The following is a 15476-nucleotide window of genomic DNA, read 5'->3' as shown; positions in this document are numbered from 1 at the left end:
TCTCAACATTGCCGTGTACAGGCATATAGAATATCTTTTGCATTTATTACTAAGGCTGGGTTGCACCATCTTACTTTAACTTTGACAAACGTCAAAAATCTGTCAAACTCCATACAAAATACACCGGTTATCGTTATAGTTACTGTCAAAGTTAGGTGGTGCAACTCAGCCTAAAACGTTGGTTAACGTTAAATTAAATGAACTGAGTTACATCAATGAAGCCATTCAATTTAGTATGTTTGACTGTAATACGATTTGAAGTATTACTTAGTTAATTCAAAGTTGGTAATTTTGTTTTTAAATAACTCTATAATATGTTAATCTCTGAAACTACTACTGGTAAACTTAAAAAGCTAGATTTTGCATTAAAATATGTGGATATGTTAGACTACTTTTAAAAGGACGAGACTCAGTTATGTTAACAATATCATTTAGGTATCTAAAGAAAACCCTGTCGGAAAACATAGACAAAATAAAATAAAAAACACTTCCCCATACTTTTAATAGTTGACAAACTATTTTTTGGCATGGTGCTGGTGAGTAATTTCAGATTTACTTATTTGTTTAGCTCAATATAAAAAGCACCACAGTAACCCCTTTCATAATCACACTGTATAGTATATTGTAATTAATATCAGCCAAACCCCTCGTAACCGCTAAAAGCCAGAAACATCACAGAAATTTCGTGAATACCTTCTCGAATTTTCCAACAAACGTATTGAATTTACTCGTATACGCAATTTATCCGCGTTTGAATCAAGATATAGTAGTAGCAAAATTTCGTAACACCATTGACACACGTGCCCGTTACTCAATTAACACTGCAGACGGAGCCGGCTAACAAGCTCAGTGAGATTGCGAGGAGCGAGCACAAGCGAGATAATACACTAGTGCTGGGACACCATCGATAGATCGAAAGCTTTGTCGATAATTTTGCAAAATTTCGTACATTTACAATCAATTTACACCACAGACGGAGCCGGCTAACAAGCTCATTGAGATTGCGAGGAGCGAGCACAAGCGAGATAATACACTAGTGCTGGGACACCATCGATAGATCGAAAGCTTTATCGATAATTTTGCAAAATTTCGTACATTTACAATCAATTTACACCACAGACGGAGCCGGCTAACAAGCTCATTGAGATTGCGAGGAGCGAGCACTAGCGAAATAATACACTAGTGCTGGGACACCATCGATAGATCGAAAGCTTTATCGATAATTTTGCAAAATTTCGTACATTACAATCAATTTACACCACAGACGGAGCCAGCTAACAAGCTCATTGAGATTGCGAGGAGCGAGCACAAGCGAAATAATACACTAGTGCAGGGACAGCATCGAAAAATCGAAAGCCTTCGTGGTCGTTGACACCGCCATTAGCCACCAATCGTGATCGCTGAATAACGTTTGTTCAATAACGTTTTATCGACTCTGTTTCAATCACTCTATTTGTGGTCGAAAATAATAAATAAAGAATTTAAAATACGCGGCTCGAGTCCAAAAATACTTATTCATAACATTCTATGAGGTAAGTACGAGGGTTAGGTGGGACTCTAAAGGACTAAAGGTGGCCTACCCACTAAGCCCGATGGCGTCCATATGCAGAATATTAAGGCAACAACAAATGTAGCGTGTGAACAAAGTAAGTTTTGAAATAAAAACGTACGCTGAATAGGTACCAATACGAATAAGTTTCAATTATCGATATCATCTTTTAAAATAATACAGTGACATCGATAATTGTACAATTTTAACCGAACAACACTACCACAAAGCGAGAATAGCAAGAAAACAAGAGATATGCGAGATACGTCGCTTAATCCTGGATTTATCTAAGTGCTAGCACAAATGCGCAAACGCCTCCTCGCCACGTACCATCTGCTTACTATTTACTCGTATAATTAAAAGAAAAGGCTTCTGTCTGGGAGCCTGTTGTTGGCTGATTAATATAATAGAGCTTATAATACAGGGTGGAATTTTGTAATGCCACCTGAAGGGAAAGTAGTAGCTACTCTTATTACTGTAGATAGAAAATTTTACTCAAAGAAAACATTCCTTTGTTTTTGAAAAGAAATAGAACTGCATTCAAAGATTTCTAAAAAATTGCTTGCCACACCCGGGAATCGAACCAACTAAAATCTGTTAAAAATTGTGAATTGTGAGCATGAAATCTCTCTAACAAACTTTATAAATCAAATGAAAAGAAAACTCATGAAATCTTAAATTATTTTAATTATTTACAGAAAATTGTATGGTATGGTGGTGAATTTTCGAAAAAAATTCGAAAATCTTTGAATGCAGTTTTCTTTCTTTTCAAAAATAAAGGAATGTTTTCTTTGGGTAAAATTTTCTATGTACAGACTAAGGGTACTTTCCCTCCAGGTGGCATTACAAAAATCCACCCTGTATAATACAATACTATATTATATTTGGGCCTAACCTTGTCTAGAGAATATTAGGCTACAAACTAAGACACTATACAGGTTGTGTTGCTTAAATTATCCTTAGTATTTTGTTGATAAAATGTTATAATCCATTTAGCAAGACACGCTACGCCTGCGAAGGTTGTAGTAGTAAAATGAACAAGTCTTATTCGGAGACTGATTCACACTGATCTCTGTATTTATTTATTTATATCAGCATTATAAAACCAATAATGGCTACCGAAGTCTCTTAGGCTGATTTGCACCACCATTTTAACCGTAACAGTAACAGAAACCGGTGCTTTTTGTATGGAGTTTGAGATTTTTGACTTTTGTCAAAGTTAAAGTAAGATGGTGCAACTCAGCCTTAGACGTTTCTACGTTAGTTGCAAGGTACCTACATTTCAAAATTATAAACTACATTATGAATATGATGCATCGATAAAAGTTCAATAATTCAACGCAGTAGAGTCAGGCAATTCACTAAAATGTAGTTTCTCCACTCAAAAAAGCTCAGCCTAATAATACAGTATGAAATCAGATATTACGAAACTTGAAACCAATATCACACATAATTACCTCCACTAAACAAAAAACTTAGGCTGGGTTGCACCATCTTACTTTAACTTTGACAAACGTCAAAATCTGTCAAACTCCATACAAAATACACTGGTTAACGTTTAGTTTCTGTTAAAGTTAGGTGGTGCGACCCAGCCTTAGAAACCACAAAAAAGTGACGACATGCCAGATGTGTTCTCTTACTCAAGCTAATGACATGTTTAATGTCAAAAGTAGCTTATGAAGGGTGGAAAGATTTATTTGGTCTGAAATCGAAGACAGATTTGATGCATTTAAAATTATCTGTGTTTAATTTTTCACTTACTACATACTAGGTATGTAATCGTGATTAAATTGATAATATTATTATTGTAAGGTATGCAAACGCATTTAAAACGTAGTATATTAACATTAACAATACTTAATTACAGTTCGTTCGGAGAGCTTAGAATTATCACCAATGGGCTTCCTACAGCTGATTCTTAGTAAGTTACTGATACCTACAATTACAACTCATTTGAAGTAACATTTAACTTTTAAGTGTACTTTAGCAAATATCGAGAAGTTTATATCCCATAGAATCATAATTAGATAAGTATATAGATTATAGATACAGCATTAACAAATATTCAATCACCAAAACAAAGAAATATTATTTTAATTGCCAATAATCTGATAAATCCATTCCATGTTCTCGTTATAAACTTAGTTACAGCACTCACACCAAGTGCATCTTAGGGACTGCACATTAAAATGCAGCCATTACAAGTCTTGAACGGATTGCGGACCCCGACGGAGTGTGTAATAATGACATACAGTCTAAAAGACAAGCGAGTAATATTTGTCAGTTTTCTTAAAGGTTACATATGGCTTTGTTTAGCACCTATCCGCTTTGCACTGGAGGGAAGTCGAACCTCAACTGCCTCAACTTCAAAATCCTCCAACGTTCTGAAAAATTTCGTTGCGCGTCCAATGACAGTTTAACTTTCCCCGGGACAAACTTAACCTTCACTGATTGTGTTTTTATTGGCGGCCAAGCTGTAGTTCCTGACTACACAGGAGTTGCAGTACTGGGAACCAGAGGTGGGAATAGTCCCGTTATTTAAAATCTGATAAACGAATTCATCTCATTACAAACTTAGGCTGGGTTGCAGCATCTTACTTTAACTTTGACAAACGTCAAAAATCTGTCGAACTCCATACAAAAAACACCGGTTATCGTTATAGTTACGGTCAAAGTTAGGTGGTACAACTCAGCCTTAGTTGCACTAACACCAATTGCATCTTAGGGACTGCACATTAAAATGCAGCCATTACAAGTCTTGAACGGATTGCGGACCCCGACGGAGTGTGTAATCACAAACAGTCCAAAAGACAAACGAGTAATGCTTGTAAATTCTATTCTGTTAAGGAGCTTACGTAGCGAGGATTAGGATACAAAAACTGAAAATTTAGATTTGGTAGTCAGATTTTTATTGGATTGTTTTTCACTAAAAAGTTAACTTTATTCCGTTATATTTTGTTGTACAGTGTCAGGACAAAAAAAACACCGATCCACTGTATAATCTACTACAATATTTTTGCACCATCTTACTTTGACTACAACAAACGTCAAAAGTCTGTTAAACTCCATACAAAAAACACCGAATAAAATATTAATAGCATCGTAAACATTAAAGATTTTCCAAAGATTTCATTGTATTATTTCGTGGCAAATATTTCTGAAAAGTTTTTTCGTAAAACGGTTTCTAAGTAGTTTATTACCGTTAATATAACACGAAGAAGAATTAGTGCCTATTACAGATTTGATCTGCAAAAATTCACAATTTCTTACTTAATGTATAGCAATCTGTCTTAATTAAATTTTTATTACATAGCTCAGCCTTACGTCGGACCGTTAAACAAAGAAGACTTTAATTAATGTCCTTTTTGCATAGTTTACATCTATTTTATTTTAATCTTGGGCTATATCACAAGTTTATTTTGTCATGAATAAGTTTCACACTGACTGCAAAACCATTTTAAAGAATAATAAAGATTAATTTATTCTGATGACAATCTCGCAAGTTTCCACTTTAAAACACTGGTTATTTAAATTCCAACACAAAAAAATGGTATATTATAAACCTCTTATCTTGAATAGAGTTCATTTTAAAAATCGAAGAAAACCTAGTACTTATGTTTAATTTGTATTTTGGGTTTTATGTATTTTTTTAAATAAATCGAAAAAATATATTTAGATCGAGAGGCGACTCTTAACCTCAGAATTTTTATTATTACTAAATTATGTTTTTCAAAAAATCAAAATCAAAAATATTTATTCAGATTAGACCACAAGTGGCACTTATGAACGTCAATAGAAAATAATAAAAAAAGAAAAGGTAGCCCTTATGGGGCACTTTACATGTCTCCTTATCTTTTGGGCCCTACCAGCGCTTCGAGACAAACATATTATTATGGCAAGTGCTGAGAAGAAACGCCGGAACAAACTCAGTCACCACTTATTGCCAGGAATTATCTAACGGTAAGAATAGTCAAATTTAAGTACATCAAATATGTGCAGACTGAACTGACCACGCATCCTTGTCATCAATATAGTCTCGAACCTTGTAGTACCCTTTGGACATAAAGGTATTTTTTATATATATCTTAAATTTGTTTATTGGCAATTCGACAAGGTTGTGTGGTATTTTGTTAAATATGGTAATACATTTCCCCAAGAATGAATTACCTATCTTATGCAACCTAAATGATGGAACAGCAAGTTTATTTTTATGTCTCGTGTTAAATGGGTGGACGTCACTTTTCTTAGTAAATAAATGTATATGTTTTGTTTTATTCTAGCTATGTTCGCCTTTCAGTTCTGAATCCCGTTTATGTAAACCGTCGTACTATATTAGTATAACGAGTACTTCTACCAGGTAATTCATTAGGTAAACTATCGCAAAGTAAAGATCTAATTAGGTTCGGTCGACATGTTAAATTAGCTGCGTAGGCGACTGTGACGATGTCTGCCACAGTCAAACAAATAGTAAGACGTCTTTGAAACCTTATCTAAGTTGAAATAAATTAATAAACGCCTATCTACCTACGCTGCGCTGAGTCATTATCGTTCGTTTCAGCCAAATGACGTCCACTGCTGGACAAAGGCCTCCTCCAAGGTTTTCCACAATGCACGGTCCTGCGCTGCCCGCATCCAGGCTCTTCCCGCGACCTTTACCAGATCGTCTATCCACCTAGTAGGAAGCCTGCCCACGCTACGTCTTCCAAGAAGACGTAGCGAGTCATTATCATCATCATCATTTCAGCCACAGGACGTCCACTGCTGAACATAGGCCCCCCAATGTCTTCCACATCGCACAGTTGGTAGCGTCCTGCATCCAGCGCCTAAGTCATCATGATTGTAATGAATTAAATAATGATTTCAATACAGAAATTGTTCAGTATCACACAGTAGTAGATCTATACCTACATCAGTAGATGTTATTGAAAAATCTAAGCACTTATCCAATGATAAAGAACTGTGACACCAATTTAAGACTCTGTTACAATTTTTTTTACTTTTTACTTACTAAGTTAAAGCGTCAAAAATCTGCTATCGCAATAAAAGCGTAGGGCTTTAATTTTTGGCGCTTATTAAGTTATCATCCCGCTTAATGTTTACTCAAATAGAGACTTGAAAGATTTAAAAAACCGTCAACAGATAATAACAAAAATAGCTTTTCAATTTTATTAGATAAGATTTGGATTAATATTTGGATATTGGATACACACACATACTGGTTCTGCGTCAAAGATGCTTTACTATCCTTTTTCACTGTGACCCTATGAACAAATTTATGAACCGGCAAGCGGTTGGTCGAGTTGTAACGTTGTAACCGACGGTTTATGGAGAAGACTTGTAAATTGGGAATTAAACTGAGGTTAACGTGAAGCTGGAATAAGTAAAGTGTTTTGAATTGTTGAATATTTTATTTCACTAATAGATGGGACTGTGATGATGGTTAAATGTCTTTTAAAGGTCTTTCACTGGTGATAACTGATCATCATTGCAATAAATTACCACTTAAAGATTTTAAATAAGTTTATTATATTATTATTTATTATCAACATTGATTGAACAAAATAACGTTCAAATACAATTTTGATTTTGATAGCTGTACGTGTACATATACGAGATCTAGCTTTGCCAGAAATTATCATCACAGATATTAATAATTACAAAAAAAATATCGCACAAATCCCTCCAGCTGAGAATTTAGGATTCAATGAAATTGTTTAAAACAATTTTAATTATAGAAAGAAATTTGAATCGTGTTATTACCGACTATTATGGATTTGATTATTGTAACTTTGTAATAGTTAAATAAAAATCTATATTTATTATTAGAAAATTGACAAAAACTTTTCGTTGCGTATCGTTTAGCATTCGGTTAAACTTTTGTCCGTCCATCAATCACATTAACAAGGATCCAATTTGTCGTGACTTATGTCTAACGAAATATAGACGAGACGTATAATTGGACGTTAGTTCAAACCGGGGAATAACTCTAACAAACTTGACATTTCCACGAATCGTGCGCAGCGGACATATCCATCAGTTTGTTAATTCCGATTTATTTTACTGCGCGCAGAAGTAATGCTAACTGTACTTTCGTTCAGTAGTATGGACGACGTCACATCAAGTTACACATTGTGCATCTTATGAAGTTATAATATGGGCGATTTCGCAACAAAAATGTATAATCTGATGAGCTGTCGACTGTACACTGAATATTTTCGTTAATAGTGAGTTAATTTCATCATAGATTTTACAAATAACTGATCACATTTTAGATTTTGCCAAACCTTTAAGCAATGTTTTGTAATCGATCAAATTATTGTCCAAATGGTACACTAGTTTCTAACACAAAAGAAAATTTTAAAGCCATTTACTTTCTGCAAATAGGCTTTTATAAAGCACACTGAGAAGAAGCAGCGCAAGAAGCTCATTAAAATTGATAAGTCTATCTGCAAGTCTATAGTCAAGAATAAACGTGCCCAGCTCATGACAAATCAAACATTCCTTTGCCATGCCCTAAGCACAAAGCCTATTCCACAAAGAAATATGAAGAACAAAGCGCAACGGCCCCACTCACAACTATTCCACGGCTTCTGTCGCCGATCGAATGTCTGATTTCAATCTGGGGGCACGGCAGTGCCCCCACCAAGTCGAGCAAAAAAGCGGCACGGCCGTACCATCCTTTTCTCGAAGCAATTCAGGCCATTTTCGACCGCCTGTAACTTCGTTGTGGATAAAACTAGAAGGCTGAATTTTCATTAGCTATGCAGGCATTGTAAAGACACGGTATATTTAAAATTTCATTCAATTTGAACCAGTAGTTTAAGAATTATAACGGGTCAAAGTTACTTAATTTTGTCACTCACTGACTCACTGACTCACTGACTCACTGACTGACTCACCGATCATCAAAATTCTAAGGCACTTCTAGCAGACCTAGAAGCTTCAAATTTGGAATATAAGTAGTGTTTGATGTATGAATCAAGGAAAAACTAAAATATTTGGGGGCACGGTAGTGCAACCGCCAAGTCGAGTAAAATTTTTCAATTTCGGTCCAGTTTTCTAGATACATAACTGCTGTCTACAAAATACAAAAAGAAATGAGATCCCATCAAAAACAATACTTGTCAAAAAAACCAAGTCTCGCAACTCAGTTGTTCTACGGTAAAAAGTTGTGAGATCCATGTAATACCAAGTCCAGGCCAGGAAATCTTTAACGTTTTACATAAATATATTGACTTGGCCATCGCATGAAAACACGTGTAAATTAAATTATTTAGTGCGATGGCCAAGTCAATAATTTATGTAAAACGTTAAAGATTTCCTGGCCTGGACTTGGTATTACATGGATCTCACAACTTTTTACCGTAGAACAACTGAGTTGCGAGACTTGGTATTTTTGACATTTAGATTACAGCTAAACATGCAGCGCAAACGCTTATCTCACAAGTACACCTGTTAAAGTCACAATAATTTATGGATACGCCCCGTGCCGTTCGGCCTGTCGTTAACGTAAAAGATCTAACCGCGAATTTCCTTATTTGAAATTTGAAATGAGAACGTCGAATGCCGTGGGGCGTTGTTTTTGAAAATTTTATGGCCAGTATTAGGGAGATATACGGTAATGACGTTTGCTGAAGAAGATTTCAGTTTAATTATCTAATTTATTTATTTATTTATTTATTTAAAATCTTTATTGCACACATAAAAATACAGTGGTACAACAGGCGAGCTTAATGCCATGTTAAATTTAATGGTATAAAAACTCTTTAGATTATAAATAAACATTTAACAGACATTTTTAATATCAAAATTGAAGAGTAAACACAGAGATTAAAGGAAATAAATACCAATCTCGAAGCTTAGCGGTTACCAGTTAAGGAATGTACGAAGTTTTAATTAATTTGATCAAGTTTACTTCGATAACAATATTGTTGGAAACATAATCTTAATTTCGAAACCATCTACCATCGTTACTAGAGTCTATAAATTTTCACTTTAGTCTTTAAGTCGCCATTCAATAGGTTTAGCGTTTCGTAAATTTACGAGGAAGGTGTCAAGTAAAAGATACTTAATGAATGTTTTGGAAGCTGAAATTGAATCTTATCATAATCTCTTCATCAAAGTTTTGTTGTAACACCTGAGATCGACTTGTGATAGAATTACTATGAAACACCATTTTGAAGAATTTACATTCTGGCCATTTAACTTAGGGACAATATTATCCCATCAAAAACAATACTTGTCAAAAAAAACCAAGTCTTGCAACTCAGTTGTTCTACGGTAAAAAGTTGTGAGATCCATGTAATACCAAGTCCAGGCCAGGAAATCTTTAACGTTTTACATAAATTATTGACTTGGCCATCGCACTAAATAATTTAATTTACACGTGTTTTCATGCGATGGCCAAGTCAATATATTTATGTAAAACGTTAAAGATTTCCTGGCCTGGACTTGGTATTACATGGATCTCACAACTTTTTACCGTAGAACAACTGAGTTGCGAGACTTGGTTTTTTTGAAAAAATTATTTTAGCTAATAAAAACATTAACTTTACTTCACCGTGTCTATTTTCCGACACTACACCTTTTAAAACTGTTTGTTTAATTTCGAATTATCGCAACACTGAAGTTTATTAATAGGTACTTTAGAGATGGTACGATTATACAAACTCCACTAGATTAAAGTTTTCTAATCGTAAATACAATAAATGCTTCTTAAAATTAAGTTTTTATTTATTTTACTTTGCTCATACAACCCTGACGCTTGAGCGGTGACGTAGATCAATTCTTAACACAAATAAAATGCGCTCTTGTGAGCGTAGTAGTAAGGTGCGATTTCGAATGCACCATGTGCGTTGGATATTTTGCATTATTATTATTACCGTTAAAATGTCGGCATCTGATCCTACACAAAGGAGTGCAATTTCTGTTGCTACTATTATGTATTCTGTGATAAAAGCACTAAACGATATTTATTTACTTTTAGTGCGACATCGGGTCGTAAGGATCTCATAAGTTTTTTTTTTCCAAATATTTACTGTGTTTGACGAAACAATTGCAAAACAATATTTATCTTTCGTTCTACTGAAAAAGCCGAATATTACCATCCCACACCAACGCATCCAGCACCTAAGGTAAATTCGACCCGATAACGCAGTGTGAACGTGTTATGTATGCTTTTTTAATAAAAAAAAATCTTTGAACATCAAGTGCCTTTAAATAGTTTCCATCCTTTGACTACAACTTAATAAAAATAAGTACCATAACATAATTATTTTGAAGATTATTTGATACAGACAAAAAATAATTTATACAAATCGAATTATTTAAAAAAGTATCCCAATATTGAATATTTGGTGCCCATTTCTTTTATTTTTGAGGACCAACAAGTAACGATCAGATATAATTTTTACATCTCGTAATACGTAATAAGGTATAAACCTGTGTAATTAAAATAAATAAATAAATCTCAATTTTTTTTGCGTAGTTCAAAAGAGGTTAAAATATCGATCGATTTCATTTATTTTATGTCTCAAAGAAAGAGGATCAATCATTAAAATAGATGATCATTTAGATTTTTTTATTTGCCGTTTTTGCTAATTTAAAAAGATCATTTAAATACATGCCTTTAACTTAATTTACCATAATCAAATTTAAATTTAATTAATTTTCTTAATATTGTACATTTTTTTTTGTAGATACGAGTAAGTCAGGTAAAAGCTCCTATGTTTGTATTTATGAATCAGAATCCAACCATCCTAAATTACTTTCAGTTCTGTTTGTACCAAGAAAAGTTTTGCGTCTTTACAACTAGCGTCTTCAAAATTCTGCCATTTTGCTCACAACAATGGCGTCTAGACTATACAAAGCACACCAGCTACTCGTATTTCAGATACACAGAGTCCATACGTTGCGGTTAGTTTACATTGTAACTACGGACCTGTGTCAGGGCGTGTCGTGGTGGCTTTACGTTGTAGTGTCATGTTAATTCTCTTTGAGCTGAGATGTAGTTATTGGAATAAGTACGAAGTGCAAATCTTGAAAACTCATGGTCAGTATTCAGTATCACTGATACTGACCATAAGTTAAAAGTCTACATAGGCACTGGCCTATGCAGACTTATTTTTTCAAATTGAGCTTTTATTTTGGTGACTAGATTTACATACCTTACTTAAAAAGTAGATTTTTATTTTAAGTTATAAAATTCAAAGAATCTGTATAAATAGTGCTCTTAAATTTACACTAAAAGCAGTAACGGTCATTTTCTAGTCAAAAATATTGCAGTATAGATAGCATCAGAATATTTTTTCATCAAAATGACACTTAAAAAAAAACAAGTGCTTAGCTTACTGTCCGGTCGTTTGTACATAATTTCATAAAATTTCATAAAAAGTGGGTTTTAGGGCCCTAGCCCACGGCGACTTTTTGTAGCGATGCAATCGCGCTGCGGTAGCGCGTTAGTAGCGCGTTGGCATCACTTCTGTAGTGCGTTGCAAATGCGATTAACGCGCATTAGTAGCGATGCCGTAGGCGAGGGCCCTTAGAGCGTTTTCACATTACGGCGTTAGAAGCGCGACAGCAGCGCTGCAGCGGCATTTTTATAATGTGAAGGCATGCATCCGCTGTCACATAGTATGAAATTTTCGGCAGCGCGTCAGTCGCGCGTTTGTTGCGCTGCTTAATCGCCTAAATGTGAAAGCACTCTTAGATACACAAAAGAAAAACAACTCACCTTTGATAATTATGTTGCTGGTTGTGCATCAGCGGCTGGGTCGGCTGCGCCAGCAACAGTTGCTTCTGTTGCTGCTGCCTCTGCAACATTTGCTTCCCAAACACCCCATACCCGAAGCCATAGATCTCATCCTCTTCCTTGTCCGTGAGACAGCTTGACGGCTGTTGATAACAAAACTGTTTAATATTATTAGACATATATCCTTCTGTTTAAAATAAAGCCATCACTCGAAAAGGCAACATTGAATTTTGCTTTATTTTAGGCAAGCATTCGCTCAAAACATCGAAAGCATTTTTGGAGGCCTTTTAATATGCTTCTATTAATAGAACTTTCGTTTGGATATTCGTCTAAAAATAAACCACGATCAGTTACATTATAACGAAAGAGAATTTATGTGGCTTTTTTCCTAAATAGGTTCTAAAATATTTTTAATGACCATTTTGTGGGCACGGTGAACAAAACCAAGTAATAAAAGATACTAGAAACCTGTGAAATAGGCTACATAATAATGTGGGTTTCTCTTAAATAACTGCATATTTGTGTAGACAAGTAAATAGCAACGATCAAACAAAATAACATACACAGCACCTGATCCAACAAGAGTAATAGCGGTTCATACCCCTTTGACTTTAATCCACCACGCATTTTGTTATAAATTCCTGCTTTGTACGTGAACCCTACGCGCTTTCTGCAATACATTACTGAAGCAAACATGCCTATAGAACTAATACTCACAGAATATTTCCCGGGGACGTATATTGGCTGAGAATGCGAGGTGGTCAGGTTGTTCAGGGCCAGTGACCCTGGACTGGCTGAAGGTGGGGTCTGAGGTGTACCAGGTCCTCCCAAGACCCTCATCCTTGGAGACATCTCCTCCCATTCATGCCGCCTCAACTCCTCAAGGTGGTCCAGGACATCTCCGTAGTGTGTAGAGAACAGATCCGCATATCGGGATGCTAGGCCTTCCAAGTATCCTCGGTCGCCATCCTGTGGACAAAAAAGGAATAATTAATACAAAATTATTACAGCCAATATTAAACTCTTGAATATAAGTATAATTATCCAAAACAATTTGGATTATCTTGGAAAATAATGTTACTTCGGCGCCCAATAGGCATAAACAATGAACGTATTGTAAACAAGAAATAAACTTATTCTAATTGGACAAAGCTTTGACTTAATTTACAAAGACTTTGTTCCAAATGGGACAACCGTTGAATATCTATTTAAAACGGCAGCGAAGGCCTAACACTGAAACTTAAGATAAATGAAAACCAACTTTCTCCAAAAGAACAGCTAAATGCAAGGAATGACGTTGGCCCGTACAAAATGAGAATTAATACAAAGGCGGAAAGTTAAGCCGACCGCGGAACGTTGGGAGTAACAAAATAAACAAAGGCAAATAATCTCAGAGTAAACGAACTCTTTCATTAAGACTTGGAAACCAAAGACATGGGCCGGTATAATTCCCCTGTTGATAAACAAAGCGAGGCGAGAGAACATCTCTCGCTGTCCGTTAAAAGAAACAGTTTTAGAAAATACCTCCGATTCACTTTACATTAGCATAATGGATGACCGAAGCTACTTTAATGCATGTGATTACGTAATTATACTGCCGTCGTAGGAAGGCAATTGCTTAGCAGTGTCACCGACCGGAGCGCTAGGTACAAAGTATCAACTATCTTGTATGCTATAAAAAGACTGAACATTCTCACCAGAAACAAAATTATTTATTCAAGCTTAAGCATCAAGTTGAGTTTCCAGCTGAAAGTTCGAATGGTTGAGTGAAAGCTTCACAAACAACTGAAACGGTCGCGGCCTTGAAATTCTATTTCGAATAGTTACTTGAACTGCGAACAAAGTTAGTTGCGACGACAAAAGTTGTGAAGTTGACGCCACAACACAACAGTCCGTCAAATCGAAAGAGAATCGGAAGTTCATCAATGAAGAACCACACTTAGAATTTAACCGGTCGCGCGTCGAGTCAAAGATGGTCGAGTTTATTTCCATTTTTAAATGAGAGAGCCTGAGAGCTTTGTCGGCGCGAGTTGTGCTCTGCGTTTTAAGTGGATTAAATCGCTCTACGCTCGTAAACCGACAAGTGCTCCAGCTAAGAATTAAAGTAACCGTTCGACTTTTGCATGAGAAAGTGCTCGCGGGACCTTGCCTCGCACTCGCTCGCAATTTGACGCGGTCCACGGTTTATTTATTTTTTCCGTGGAAATCCTGTTCGATTGAGGTTTTAGCGGAATGCCACTGCTTTGTGAATACCGAATGAAAGAAATTCATTAACACTGTCTGAATGGAGTGGCTGCGGGCTTAACTTCAATACCCTCTCTGAATGCCTTTAGTACTGTAGTTAGAAGAGAATTGCCAAAGTCAATCTAAAAGTTTATACCGTTATTCATGAGATATGTGTACTATTGATAATGTGGTATATTTCGTTACAATGTTGGTCAAACAATGGCTATAGACAGCAACGGATGGCTTATGGCTCTTGTACTGAAGTATCATAACTGCTTTTGAATTTAAATGGTAGATTAGACCACGTCCAGTCGTTCAAAGAATAGAAACAGGTCTATTATACAGTTTGCCAACAAAACTGAAAAGGTTTACGGTAAACAACCCACGAAAAGTAATGGAAACAGAACACGAATGTTATGATGGTATTCGTTCGAATAATACATGAGCTCCTCGTACTAGACCACACAGTTGGGTAATATCATTCAAACTTTACTAAGTTAACCACACGTTCTTCAAAATTTACTGGCCACAAAATTTACAGATTTCTCATCGTCACTCAATAATCTAAACGACAGCATCTGTTAGTATCGATGTCAAAGCAGTAAAAAGACAACCTCTTCCCAAATCAAAAAATAAAAAGACCTTAAATAAGATGCCAATGTCATAGTATAACAATTCCCAACCGAAATCTTGTTTCCAATTTCAATTGTTAAACCCGGAAAAACCAATTGTCTCAAATTACTAATTGTTCCGTTGTAGACACAAACGAATTTGACGAATTCAAATAAATCGCCTCTCGAAATTTTATTACGAACAACAAGGAAGACAATTTTCAGCTGTTCACCAAAACGTTCGGGTGAAACAATCGATTGGGCCGCCAAAACGTCGGCATCGAACTTTACTTTAAAATGGGTATAAATTGCGAAACTTTGGAATTATTTGCGTCTCCTC

At 35.5% G+C, this 15476-nt stretch overlaps 1 protein-coding gene across 7 annotated transcripts in view; it reads right to left on the bottom strand.

Annotated features, from left to right (window-relative positions):
* The window catches only part of LOC114355099 (uncharacterized), a 150603-nt gene that overhangs the window by 27539 nt on the left and 107588 nt on the right, over positions 1-15476 (bottom strand). For 5 of the 7 annotated variants that reach the window (XM_028307760.1, XM_028307762.1, XM_028307765.1 and 2 more), the window contains exons 2-3: positions 13017-13268; positions 12282-12457 (exon numbers count right to left, since the gene is read on the bottom strand). In XM_028307760.1, the coding sequence (XP_028163561.1) occupies positions 12282-12457; positions 13017-13268 (428 nt within the window). The remainder of the gene's footprint in view (positions 1-12281; positions 12458-13016; positions 13269-15476) is intronic. The other 2 variants (XM_028307764.1, XM_028307761.1) reach the window with 1 other exon arrangement.

This window comes from Ostrinia furnacalis, unplaced genomic scaffold (assembly GCF_004193835.3).
Source record: "Ostrinia furnacalis isolate ACB-3 unplaced genomic scaffold, ASM419383v2 OfSCF2341, whole genome shotgun sequence".
NCBI lineage: Eukaryota > Metazoa > Arthropoda > Insecta > Lepidoptera > Crambidae > Ostrinia > Ostrinia furnacalis.
The sequence above is the reverse complement of the archived record's forward strand: the minus strand, read 5'-3'. Positions and strand labels throughout refer to the sequence as shown.